Here is a 14,566-nt window from a genome sequence, read left to right as displayed (position 1 = left end):
TACAACAAAAAACACACAGGATCCCACTGAAGAACTACCACAACAAACTTTCAGAACTTTTCTATTTACAAAAGGGAATCTATAAGCAGAATGTGTAATACTTGTGACTTTAAAAGCCTTTGCCAGTACACCAAGTCTCTAAAAATAATTCTCTCACCGAGCGGAATTAATAAGCCCAGAACAGTACACAGCCATTCTGTGAAGAAAGGGGTGTGGTGGTGGAGGAGGTGGTGGTGGTGGAGGTGGTGGTGGTGGTGGGGGGGACTCATGCAATATGTATGCCTGTTTGAGCACCCCTCTTCCTCATCTTCCCCCTCTCCTCTTTATTTCTCTTTTTACATCTCTCTCTCCCTCGTCCTCTGTTCAATTAAGCCGTAGGAGAGACCTAACAAACCTCAACCTGAGACAATGTGCCACTGAATTTTGATGTTGCCCAACTTGTCACTGCTGGTTCAAAGCCAGACGAGAGGAGGAGACGGAAAGACAGACAGAGAGAAACACCGACACACAATCATGCACACACACATGCACACACTTAAAACAGAGGAAGAGTGAGAGACAAAGAGTTTGAGAGGCAGAAACAGAAAGAAAGAAAGAAAGAAAGAAAGAAAGAAAGAAAGGAAGAAAGAAAGAAAGAAAGAAAGAAAGAAAGAAAGAAAGAAAGAAAGAAAGAAAGAAAGAAAGAAAGAAAGAAAAAGCTATAGTAGGTCGAATCCAGAGTTGCATGGGAGGAGGAGAGAGAAAAAGGGAAGAGAGGAGAGACTATAGTAACAATTCTGGTGTTGCACCACGCCCCAAGCAAACAATGAACATGGGCAAACAATGAACATGGCACACACACACACACACGCACATATATACACAAACACACACACACAAAGCCCATAAAAAGCGCAGCCTGTGGCCATGGCGACACATGCTCTGTTGTCGTTAGATAAGGGAAACAGGGCCTCTTCCTGGGTGTGAGAGTTTGATCCTACACACACACACACACACACACACACACACGCACACACACACACAGACTTATGTACACACTGCAGCACTAGGGTCACATCCACCAACGCCCAACATCATGTGCATCCTCACCTTTATCAGCTGCGTGGTTCATTTTCATATGCAAAACCCGGGCTATGTTTACCTGGACACACTGTGCTCCGGTCAGCGGACCACATGGACGACATGATCAGATACCGGCGAGATACACGCAGCAGCTCGTCGTATCTCTCGGAGGGATTTTGATGGAATTCTGTTTGGAATTTGCTGGCTTCATGCCAACCTAGAAAGTATTCAGTTGGAGGAATTGGAAACATGCATTTGTGCAGTGCTGTTTTTCCTGAAAGGACTGTTTCAAAAGTGTTTTAAAAGACTATTTGCATTACCTCTCCAGCTGATTCTGGTAAAGAAATATTTAGTTTTACTGTCAGTGATCAGCTCACATCTAATGAGCATCAGCGCTGTTTGTTATGATTAGGTTCCACAGTGGAACAACACACACAAACACACAGTGCGCTTCCTATCAGAAACAGCTTGGAAGAAAAAAAAAAAAGCCCTTTTCACAAAAGACACGACGCAGGTTCCAACCGCTTCCGGCTCCACCTATACTTTGTGATGTGTAAAAATAAAAAAGCAGGCTGAAGCTCTCATTCATCCACTTTCTGTTGCACTGGAGCGACCGCAAAACAGAACCAACAGTCAACAGCAGAGATGGGAGGGGAGATTGAGGAGAAAGGCAGCGTGCGTGTGTGTATGTATGTGTGTGTGTGTGTGTGTGTGTGTGTGTGTGTGTGTGTGTGTGCGTGTGTGCGTGTGAGAAGGGAGGCCAGGTGGTGTGGTGCTAAATAAGGTTTTGTTTCCACTGTGAACCCGAGTTCACTGTGACTTAGTGAGTTCACAACAAGATAAAAATCTTAACGGTGATGGTGAGATGTGTTAACTCAGACTGTTTTAACAGCAATCACAGTCTTACAGTTTAACAGTTTAAAGAATATATATATATATATATATATATATATATATATATATATATATATATATATATATATATATATATATATATATATATAGAAATTATAAGGCGACCATTTCTAATAATGATATGATTTCTGTTCAAAATGCAGTCAAAGGATGATACTGCGGAAACTTGAAACTTACAAGAAACTCCATATATGTGGTTGCAATGGAAGTGACAAAAAACTCTTTTGCAGAAGTCAGTAAACAGCACACAGCTGTCTCATGTTTAATACCAAAAGAAAATGTTACCAGACACCACACTGTGTAGCTGCTTCTGAGGGTCTCATGGATTTCACTTTTAATTTTTACCAATTACTTCTGTGGATTGAGACATTTTCTGGGAAGGTATTTACAATTCAGTGAAGTGGCTGTAATCAACATTTTTGTATCACTACTTCTATCTGAGAGGGGTCACTTGTAACGAGAATAAGCACCGACTCTAGGGGTGTATGGGTACATGTATGTGTCCCAAACAGTCACTGTAGTTCAGTGCATGCAGTCATACAAAGAATACAAATATAGTAACTACAGCTGCATGATTTATCTTTAGAGCATGAACATTGTAATGTGCTCATACGCAACAGTCATATTGCAGGACATGCGAGGCAAACAATCTCAAACATGTCCTGCTTTGGCTTTTCTGTTGCTTGATACATAAAGAAAATCTACATGGTTCTCATTCTCCATGACTGGTCTACAAGGGAAGTCTGTCTGATAAGTCTGCTCACTTTTGGGTGTTTGCCCAAAGTGAGCAACAAGCTGGTGACCATAGTGTAGCATTTAGATATTTCGTGGTTTTCGATAGTTGGTGGAAACCAAAACAGAGCTAAAAGGAGATCTCTATGATCTCTATGTTTAAATAAACAAATACGTTTTCCAAATTAAATAAAAGTTTATCATAAATTATATTTTTAGCTTATTTCTGTTGCCCACAGCTGGCCAAAAAAAATGGTATTGCAGGTTTATGAGTAAAATGTACTTTTGTGTAAACTCTATCCAGGTCGCTGAATGAAACATGGCTGCACTGTCTGTCAGAGAGGAACAGTAGGTTAGCATATAGTTTGACTGCGTATCATCAAGTACAATCTCTGTCTGTGGAGTAACTAAAGCAGAGTGCAAAAGAGGTCACGAACATGGAATGCGCCACGTGTGAGTGCATGTGCAAAGATACGACAGAAAAAAAATGATGTCAGACCAAAGTGCCACCCACATGGCCTCCCTCTTCCTGCCATGGTGGCCTTCAACAGCCTGCTTGCTAACCAGTGCTGGGAAACACCTTCTTAGCATCAGGCACAGTAGCACCACATGCAATTAGCAGCTAGGCCCAGCAGGTGCAGCAGTCCTACACTTGACAATATGGCTGCCACTAGGAGGAAAGTGGTCCACCTGACACTTACACAGTCTGGTTTGAAGTGAGAGCGCGCATGTGTGTTCGCACGTTTGTACAATGTACAATGTGTGTGTCCGTACAGTAAGTGCATGTCTCTGTGTGAGTCTTTGTCAGTGAGGTTTCTCTGGCAGCAGGAGAGGATGCAGAGCACAAGCCACTTTTAACTGACTGGGGTAAACAGCGATGAGAGAAGATAAAGGGCAGAGTGAATGTCACATTACCCCAGCCCTTTGCCTCTGCTCACCGCAGCATCAGATAACTGCAGCAGGAAAAAAAAAGTCTGGTTTCCTCTAGCATATAATTGGTTATCTTATTGCAATCTACTGCTCTCTTGCCTCTGCACAGAATAAAGTACGAGAGAGCAAAGGGAGAAGAAGAAGAACAAATTCTCAAGTCTGACTGTTCTGGCAGTGACTAAAATAAATCATTACGAACATAGGAAACACATCAGTCTATTTCTATAGGTGTCTTCTTTGTTGGGAGACACACAAAAGGTTGCAGCTGTGTGTTGTGTTCAGTCTCCTATATGCATGGACTTTGACATGCAGCACGAAACTTACAGTTGTAGAAGGTGGGAGGAAGTGTTGTAATTGTTGAATTACTGTTACTGATAATCAGGTTGCGGTGCGTTCACTTTAAGTAAGTAATTATAGCACTATGCACAGATATTAACTAAACAGGGAAGTATGCTTCATTATTAATAATAACAGACAGTCCAGTAGATCAGGGTAGTTTTAACAAAAGATAAATTTACAAGAAGTTACATAGCAACATCTTATTCTTACAGCAGGCTGCCTGAGGAAATATCAATGTGTTATATTTATTCTCTCTAAGGAGAAGTTTTTTATTCATTTTGAAATAAAAAAAAAGTGGTTAAAGATTAATCCTAAAAATGTCAAAGGTGCCCAATTTCAGTGCTCAATTTCAGAATTAATTTGTCTCTATGGATGCCCACACAGTGTGACCCAACTACTACTACAGAGGCGTATTTTGCACCTTGGCATGTTTTCACACATATGTTGCTGCAATTAAGAAACAACTCCTGACGTCATCTGTGGATTCCTGTAAATGTTTTTTTTTTATGCAAATACATGAAATATATGCATTGTGTAGCGGAGAACATAACATAATGAGTTTTTCTAATGTATTCAGACATGGTGTATGTATAAGGCATGGCGAGTCTGTGCATGTGTATGTTCTTGTAGGGAAATTCAAGAGTTTAAAAAAATATGTCTCTCCATGATGAGCAATTTTATCACAACTCTAGATATTCTCAATTTGGAGCCTCCAAAATATAACTGGGCCCAGGTCAGTACCTTGAGGTACACCTTTCTAAATCAATTGGCACAAACTCTCCACTTGCACAATGTAGTATGGCATATAGCTGCTTTACGAGCTGATAACTCTACAGTATACCTCTATAGTTATCTCAGTGCTTTTTTTTAATCAGTAACCTACTTAAAATACTTCACATTTCGCTTTGTATATATTGTTAATAGTTTACCGATTGTTTTTGTTTATAGTGTTTGTAGCATTTTTGATCATTTAGGTAATCACAGCTTCCTACAAAGAACCAGTCACCCTTCTCTCCAATTTTAAATCTCTTATCCAGCAATAAGGCTTTACTGCTCACTTTCACAAGATGGTGTATGTCAGTCACTTTCATTTTTGGCAGCTCTTTCAAGCACCAAGTTTACAAAAAGAGACATTGCGACCTAATGTTAACGTGTGGCCAGCTAATGCCGCTAATGATTATCTATCTATCTAAAGGATCAAAAATGTTAAAACCACTATACAAAAATGAACGGTGAACTGGTAACCATATATAAAAAGGGGACTGTGAAAAGTGTATTTTAATTAAGTTACGGATGACAAAGCACAGAGACATCTCTAGACATATACTATAGAGTTGGCGTCGGAGGCAAAAGGACGTGCAGTTTGTCACGTGTCATACACGTCACACCACATTGTACAAGTGGAGAACAGATGAAGTTTCAGAAATTGGAGGCTTGGCTATCTCACCACAGCAGTGGGCAGTCTTTTCCTAGCTGGATTGATGCCTGGGGTGGGGGCAGTGTGGAGCCTAACCCCTCGTTCACCCACACTGTACCGGGCCTGTGGTTAGAGAGAGAGACAGCGGGGAGAGAAAGAGAAGAGACAGAGAAGACAAAAGTGGGGAAGGAAACGAGATGGCGGGGCTTTAGTTTTTGCGAGATACAAGCAGGGCATTTGTAAAGGAACATGTCAAGGGCCCCCCCTCCCTCGTGAACCTTTCCCTTCTTTCTCCCTTTTCTCTGGTCGCTCTGCTCTTCCCCTCATGCCCGGCACACGCGTGCAGGGGGAGGAGTAATGACATGAGACTTACACAGTGACTCTACGCAGCGCCATGCTAGGGGAAGAATGGAGGTTAATGAGCTGACATCCCCTCCACCCCGAACACGCCTCCTCCCTGTGCCCACCTCCCTGCTCTCTTACACACACTGACAAGCATATACACAAACCCCCGACAAGACAGTGGGGCTGAACGCTGGCACTGAGCCAAGGATCTGGAGACTAAAGGAGTATCATGGAGCAACGAGTGGATTTACACTGTCTCCGTGCACATTAAACACAGCTCACAGCAATGGTTGGGTTATGAACAACTGTGAGAGTAATCTAATATTACAAATATGACCTGCAAACATCAGCTCACATAATCAAAACCACATAACATAGTACTTTTCTACCACACTGGTTGCCCAGTGAGGCTGAAATGCTCATTACTCAACGGAAAATAAGGTTTTTGGATCTTTTTTGAACGTGTGAGGCAGACAGTACAGTTTAGCTTGAGGGTTGCATCATGTTATGAAAGGGTTTATCCTCTGTAAACTATTAGTTTTAGGATATTTTATACTACCTGTTTAGGTTTTTTAGGTTTCTAGGTGGCACTGATGAGAAGTGAGGGAAAGACCAAAGTCATTAGGATGCATTCCCTGAGGATCATGAATGTTTGTACCGAATGTCAATCCTAAAGCCCAACCCATGTATCACTCAGCCGATATTATTGGCCACTTACAGAAATACTGGAGATTTATTGGTATTGGTGGTCCAATATTTTTGTATTAAAGAATTTCTGTTGCAGAACACAATGAGGAAAATGATGCTTAAGGTATATCTAAGTGTGATACAAAGGCAACTGTTGCCAGTTGCCTGCCAATATCCTGCCTTCTTTACTGCTTTCTTTCCTGTCTTTGTCAAGTGTTTGATAATCACATTTCAGGGATCTTTGCAAATCAGCTGATATATAAATATCTGAATTTTACTCCACAATATTCGTATCAGGACTTGCAGCTGGACTTGTTTGAGTTTCTTGACGAAACTCAAGCAAGCCCAGCTGCCTGCTAATATCCTGCCGCCTTCACATGTCTTTGTCAACAGTGTTTTGTTCATCACATCTAAGGGGTCATTGCAAATCGCCCTCTATATTGACATCAGATTTGTTTTACTCCCTCATATCAGTATCAGCATTGCCCCAAAAATCATGTATCTATTCGGCTCTTTTCAATCCATTTCGCTTTGAAGTTTTCTCAAAAGACAAACGGACTGACTGTCAGATGGCCCAGCTAACAATCTCACCCCTAGAATCAAGTTGCGAGGATTGCTAAGAAGACTGTCCAACCCATGTGTGAGCATCTTACCAAACACTACACAACCGTTGACTTGTTGGGGATAAGCAGCTCTTGCACCCAGACCACAGACCACGGCTTGAACACATCAAGCTATTATAGTGCAAACAATGCTGTGAATAACTGATCAGACCTTCACATGCTCCCCCATTTCTTGGTTGTCACATGGTGGTGAGTGGGTGTAAAAGATGTTAAATAAACCTCAGTGGCCTTTAGGTTGCATCACCGGAAAACCGACATGTAAAGGTGGCAATTTTTAACAGATAAGAGTTGAAACACGCACACACATAAATAAAAGACACATAGAGGTAAGAATACAGTGGGGTTTCAGGGAAAGTTTTAGAAAACATTTCAGCAGATAAAAACTTAGTTGAATGCAAATTAATGTAAAAATGAGCCTATCTGAGGTTAGATAAAAAGATACAGGTGCACTCAACACTGACATGAGGCAGATTTATTAGTTTGACTGCTGATGTTTGATCTATGTATAACATAAGCCCCTGCTATTCATATAGCTCCATAATGGCCTGCTGCACGCCTGGCTGACAGCTCCATTACACCCTTCACTCCCCTTCTTGAGAGGCCAGACGCTACCATTTAAGCTACAAGCTTTCAAAACTGGAGTTAGATTTTTTTTTTTTTTTTTAGAAAATGTCAAATGAGGGTATCCCACTGTTAAAGCTGATGTGCCTTAATCACCTCAAATAAAACGAGTAAAAAATGTATAAAGCATGAGTGTAAAATAACAATCCTACATGAAATAAAAGAACATTACCAAAAGCAGAAATAGAATTGATAATGGCGTTGCGAAACACTTTTACAGAGCTCGAAAACAATGGAAGATGGATGGTTAGTCATTAGCGGCCATTGTGAATCTTTCTAGTGAGTAATTTGTGGAAAGGCTTGTGCATTTTTAATATTCTTAAACTGAAGAGCCCTAAGAACACAAACTCCATAAAATAATAAGAGGCATTTCACCTTAGCACTATCCGAACTTCTCAATTATTTACCACTAATGAATTGCCTCGGGCAATATTCTTCTTAAGTACAATATCAACCATCCCATAGAGGCTGAATCAGCTCGCTCTAATACTTAATACATTTACTCAATTATGCTCACTGTCCCTAATATGAAAGAGACAAGGATGTACAAGCTTTCTTCTCCCTGCTGTTTCATATGCTCTGATTCAGCCTTCCTATTTCAAGAAATTCCTCGCATGCACAACAACTCCCATAATGATTAATTGATGATAAAACATTTTTCTAAAAAAAATAGTAATGACAAGGTTCTTGACTTGTCCTCTATTTTCTGTGGTGTGGGAGGATACAATAAAAGGATGTTTGCTGTTGTTGTGTTGTCTGGCCTCAGTACTGCAGGCCAGTTGCCAGGCATCCACCAGACTTTGCACTTTGCAGCCTAACATGCCACCTAGAAATATGTCGTTGATGAGCCTGAGGGAGCCTGAGGGAGCCTCAGAGCGGAGTGTGGGGCATCACTACCACCAGGTAACCAACAGGCAGAAAAAGGATGGAAATGTGCAGGAGGAATATCGTATGGTACCAAGTAAGGAAGGGACACAATAAGTTGATCGTGGTGAATTTTTATTATTGGGATAATCGTGAATATCATTACATGAATGAAATAAAAAAAGGCTGTCTAGATCGCTGTTGTATAGTCCTCAATTGGTTTCCTGATTTCCTGATTAATCCTTTATGTCCATCCATTTGTGCAGAAAGATCTTAGGATTTATGATAACCTCTCTAAGATTCTCTGTTTGTTTTACACACAAAACAATGTGTCCCATCTGTTAGGCAATAAAAATATGTAAGGTATGTAAGGTTAAAGTGATTCCAGGATGTTTTAGTGCCAAGAGTTTTAAGAATATTTTGATGATTATCTGGATCAAGAATCGCAATTATGTTGGACAGGGTACTCATGACATTAAATTTGTATTATGTCCCGTGCCTGGTACCAGTTCAAAAAGTAATGGAAGTAGTGACAAAGACTAATGAAGCCATCAAAAACGGATGTTATGAGTGCAACCCCACAGTTGGTTATATATTTTTGAAACAAAGTCTCAGTTGAGTGCAGAAAACTGTAGAATAACCTTCAGCATATAAGTCATCATTCACTAAATTGAATGCAAATAGATTCGACCATCTGTTAGCTTCATCTATAGGGGACAACTTCCTATGGGGGGAAGTGTATCTATGAGTGTTTGTGTGCTTTAGTGAGCGTAGACACTGCTCATATTTACTGTACAACATCTGAAAGTGAAAAGAACAATCCAGACAGGTATATAGGTATATATGCTTTACAGATATTTCACATGAGAAACACAAGATATCACATTTGACAACAATCTCACAATTAGGCAAATGTGGTTATTTGAAATATCATCTTTCACACATGAAAACACAACAAACAAAAGCTGTTTTTTTGTGTGTTTTTTTTTAAGAGTTGATTAGTCAATGTTGAGAGATCTTGGTTGATTATGCTCGTGTTTTCTGGTCTTGACCACCTATTCAGACCTTCTGGAAGGAAGTGGCATCAATCATTTAAAACATCAAGGGTTTTAGTAACAGTACCACATTCACAACCCTCCAAGTAAAGACTGCTGGCTTCTTTGTCAATATTGTTAAACACTTGTGTCTTTTAGAGCAGATGACTTACTCTGTACTACTCAAAACAGGCTTGGATGAAAAGCGACTGGAAAATTGGTGCATTTATTTACCCAATCAGGCAAATCCCTCATAAATTTTGAACTGTGTGTTACTTGTATTTAAAATAGGCAAATTTACCTTGATTTTCTGAATGTTCCATGAATAAAGAGTTTTTAAAAAGAGAGAGTTGGTTAATTAAGATGATGATTTTCACATACTGGATTGTTTAGACATATAAACGTTAGTAACCACAGCTGATCCTGCAATTCTGTCTCTCTCTCCGTTTTTTTTTTTTTTACATCCACCGTGCTTGAGCATGTGCAGCTGTTTATAAATGCGCATATTTTATATCCGCAGTCCACTCCAAGTAACAAACTGAGCATTGGGCTCTATTTATATGATCTAAATTGTTATCACCATTCGATCAGAAAGATGTCACAACCATGATCCCTCCACTGTGTAACAGAGCAGTTCAGGCCTGACAAGCTTTAGTCGATTCCACGCTATCCGGATATAATCATCAGTCTTTCGCTGTAACTACACCAGAGAGAAATTTAAGTGCAAAGGATCCTGTTCCTAGACAGCTGGTAGTTGTAAATTCCTATCAGGGAATAAAAAAACGGAGAGGGAGGGAGAGAGTTTGAAAGAAAACATATACTATTTTCATTTCAACTGCTTTAGGGATTAAGGCTCGGGGCTCTAGAAAAAAATGCATTAAAATAATCCACCATTTGCATGTTTTATCTCACAAAGGAGGCTCACATACACACACATACACACCAACCCCCACTCTCCCTCCCTCCCCCTCCTCCCTTCTTCTCCTCCGTCCCCTCCCCCATTCAGACACACACTCGTACGCACGTCACACATATACACACTGTCATCATTAAACACACACACACACACACACATATCGAGATCAACCTGCTGCCATCTGCTCTACGCGCTCTGTACAATCCTCGCAGAATACATTATTCACTACAATACATCACATCACATTCCCTCAATGTCATAGCCTTGTGCTGGAGAAGAGTGAGAGAGAGAATGGAGGAGAGCGGAGAGCAAAACAGCTATTGTACTCTGAGGAGAGAGGGAAACAGAGAGAGAGAGAGAGAGGGGAGAGATTTGGCCTGTTACATGGTACAGTGGGAGAGAAAATTAAAGACGGTTTGATTTGGCTTTTAGGTGAGACAAGGTTGTCAGCGAAAACTTGTTCCAGTTACAGCTACCAGGCTAGATTAAAAATCCCGACAAGGAGGTGAGTGTATGAAAGTGAAGGATAAGAGAGGCTGAGAAAGTGAGAGGAAGAAAGGGAGAGACACCTGGCATAACTGGCAGGAGAATATACAGTAGAACTTCTTGTCATACACCACGGCATTTTTTTGTGTGGGCTCTTTTGGTCTCTTCTTTATTTCTGTAAGTGTTTTCAAGTGTTAAAGAAGGAGGCAGGTGTGATTTGATATTTTTGTAACGGTCAATGCAATGAACAGACCAAAACCAACAATGTGGAAGTCCATCGCTCAATGTTTTCCAACTTCCCTAACCATTCCAGAGGTTGTTTTTTTAAAAAAAGGTGCTCTAATCTATTAATATTTTATATGAACAATGGATCAAAAGACTTTGAAAGGGTTCACTCATAGAGACAGACCCACAGAGCTTTAGACCGTACACAGTGGCCATTTTCCTCTGACCTTACATGGGGTGGGAAGCTCAAATGCTGGGATTATGATATGTTGCTGGTTGCAAAACGTATAAAAGTAAGGAATCTGAAATATTGTTATCATTTGAGCCCTTACTGATTGATCAGTAACTGAAAAGATGATGGAAAGTGAAATACTGGAGGGACATCAGGCATGTTTAAGTTAAAACAACACATTTGATAATGTAAACAAGACAAATAAATGTGTCCAAGTTGTGCGTTGATATTTTAGAATTAATTTCACTTTTCCTACCTTATCATGTAATGCTATCAAATGGTAATGTTAGCTAGGGAGTGGTTGAATGCTAACGTTGGTGCCCTACCTTGAAATATGGTCCAGTGTCCCTCCAGAGTTTCACTGTCCTTCAACTTTTCAGCTGATGATAAATGGGGAAGTGGTGAATTGATAATTTGTCAGATTTTTCTACTTTTATACGAGTTGCAACCTGGAATACATCAGTCCGACGTTTGAGCTTCCCACCCTGACAGGAAAATGGCCACTGCATGAATATGGTCAATGGAGCATTTTATCACCTTTCGGCTCCTTGTTTTGCAACTTAATTGTTTTGGTTCACTCTCACCGCACTCATCAGCATTATTTTCAGCCGCAGCATACAGTTGATTTTACCAGTAAATGCTACCTAACACGGAGCTTAAAGGGGAGTGCATATTGGATTTACATGTGTCAGGTAGATAGAATGATGACTCCCAATGGATGTTAACGATGCTCCATGGAGATGTGAACGGGCAGCTGTTTGCCAGAAAGTTCACCAAGCGGTCAAAAGATTTAATTATTCAGGTTTACCATTTCTCAAACAGGAGTTAAAATGCATAAATGTACATTAGAGTGAGTAATAACACATCTAGACAGTGTGTTTTAATTATTTTAGACATCAGTGGAGGTCTGTGGCACATAGGAATTATCATATCAGGATTTGGCTCGGGGCAGTACTTGTTAGTCAGATAAATTCATAAATTTTTGTTTCTTTCATGGGAATTGTAGAAAATAAGAAAAATATACAACAACTGCAGCCTCATCTTTTAAGTGTTATCGGTCGTTAATGTACGGTTTATCACTACGTTTTAATGTATTATTCACTTTGCTCTACTTACTGAATGAATTTAAATGAGAGAAATGCATTAAAAAAACAGATTCTGCTTGCTTTGAACATGTCACACTCCCTGTCCCTGTTATTTCTCGTGTGCAAAGCATGATCGTGTGTGTGTGTATGTGTGTGTGTGTGTGTGTGTGTCACCATTGTGCGGTGGTGGCAGAGCAGAGGGAGTGAACAGCTGGCAGGCCCACACTTGACTACGTATTGACCTGCTTTGCATTCACCTGTTATTCAGCCGAACCTAATGTTTCCACTTGGCTCTGCTGCAGCTGAGCTTCAATTAACCTCGCTGTGAGAGCAAGGCAAGCAAGACTTAAGTAATCTGTCAAAGTAGTTTGTCGAACTTTGCTAAGTGTCATTCCACCTAATCCTGGAAAAAAATTAATGGGTTTTTTACTTACATTTTCACACTTTTTTGAAAAAAGAGCAGAGAGTTTTGCCCAAAGAAGACTTCTTACAGCACCTGTAAATACATCCTACATTCAAAACATCATTAACATACTATTTTTTACACTCTCAAGGTTCTCGACAGGGTGCAGGTGATCTCCTGACTGCAGATAATTAGCCTTTGAAAGTGCCATTTGCCTGTCTAAACACACCATTTGAATGGGAGAAAGCGTTGCTGCATCAGATGCTTCCCTTCTCTCCACTCCACTCCTCCTCTTCGCCTCCTCTCCTCCCATTTTTTTCCCACCCTCCACCACTCCCCCCTCCACTTTTTCGCAGATGCTCTCTCGGTTCTTGTCTGTGTTTGGGCTGCGACTGTGAGGGGTCACCGCCTGCCTTGTTCTCACACGAGGAGCACTGAGCCTGTGTGTGTTTGTATGTGTGTGTGTGTGAGAGAGACACGGCGCACACTTGTCCATGGATGATTATATGAATGAGTGTGTGCGCGCGCAAAAACGTAAAAAAAAAAAAGAGGTGTTTAAGTGTGTGAATTTATCCAAATGTCTGTGCAGTTGAGCCTGAGTGCCTTTCCCACTGTGTGTGTTTCAAAGTGTTCGAGTGTGTATCTTTCTGTGTGTGTGTGTGTGTCTTGCTAGCTCAGTGCCAGGTCTCTCTAATGAGTCTGTCAGGCGCTGTTAGCGACGGCGTGCTCCCCTGGCTCAGCGCACTCCTACAGACACACTGTGATTAGCCGGGCCAACGGCACGCCACCGGGCCAGATTAAACACTCACCACGCCGCCAGGGAACACACACACACATTCACACACACACACACTCTGCACAGCACACATTACAGCAAGCGTTACACTGGCGAGCACAGGCACCACGCGCACACACAGACGTACTTAGACACACACAGCTTCATCATCATCGTGCCCATTAGTCTGCTCTGATACAGTAACACGTACTTGCCCTCCAGAGCCAGGTGTTGACGCCACTGGAATCGTAAATGGATGTGAAATAAAAACACAATACAGGCCACCTATGGCACCAGCAAAAAAATATTAATATTTCATCAATATGTCCGCCTTTATTGAATTCCTGACTGCCGCTAATTTTGAACATCACTCAGAATTAAGGCCAGCCCTTCTGGCTCCAGCAGCTTTCAACATCTTCATTAAAGCGACATGATTCACTAATTACAGGTAATTACCCTTTAATGAGCGGCCCAGATGAATGAGCAGATATGCAGAGGAGGGGCAGGCCCGAGGACACGTCGTTTTTCAGTTCCTCATGGGCCAAGAGTGAGCGGACTCTGTGTGGGTGTTAGAGCTGGACCGTTAGCTGAGACATGGTGGGTTTAGTTAGAATAGGCTGGCTTAACTGTCACTTACACTTCTTTGAGACATACACCTGGTGTATGATACAGAATACAGAACATGGGTCCAACTTTTTGGGTTGTCAGCCCTAAATATAAAGCAGTGTCCGACTGTCACAGGCAGCATGAATGCTGGTCATTAAAAGCTCCCTTTCAAAAGTTTATCTGAGGCTCCAGCAGTCTGAGTTAGTCAAATCAAGTGGTTATCTTCCAGGTGCAGCCAAAATTCCCTCTTTGTGTTTCCTTGGAAAGTT

At 41.1% G+C, this 14,566-nt stretch overlaps 1 protein-coding gene across 2 annotated transcripts in view; it reads right to left on the bottom strand.

The window, feature by feature from the left end:
* Positions 1–14,566, bottom strand: part of LOC140999153 (TOX high mobility group box family member 2-like) — an 88,987-nt gene that overhangs the window by 50,690 nt on the left and 23,731 nt on the right. Inside the window, exon 2 of one of the 2 annotated variants that reach the window (XM_073469429.1) lies at positions 5,426–5,518. The exons of the other annotated variant lie outside the window; for it this stretch is intronic. Coding sequence (XP_073325530.1) covers positions 5,426–5,518 — 93 coding nt within the window. The remainder of the gene's footprint in view (positions 1–5,425; positions 5,519–14,566) is intronic. 2 annotated transcript variants of the gene reach the window in all.

Source organism: Pagrus major, chromosome 7 (assembly GCF_040436345.1).
Source record: "Pagrus major chromosome 7, Pma_NU_1.0".
NCBI lineage: Eukaryota > Metazoa > Chordata > Actinopteri > Spariformes > Sparidae > Pagrus > Pagrus major.
Note: the sequence above shows the minus strand (reverse complement) of the source record. Positions and strands in the feature narration are given on the sequence as shown.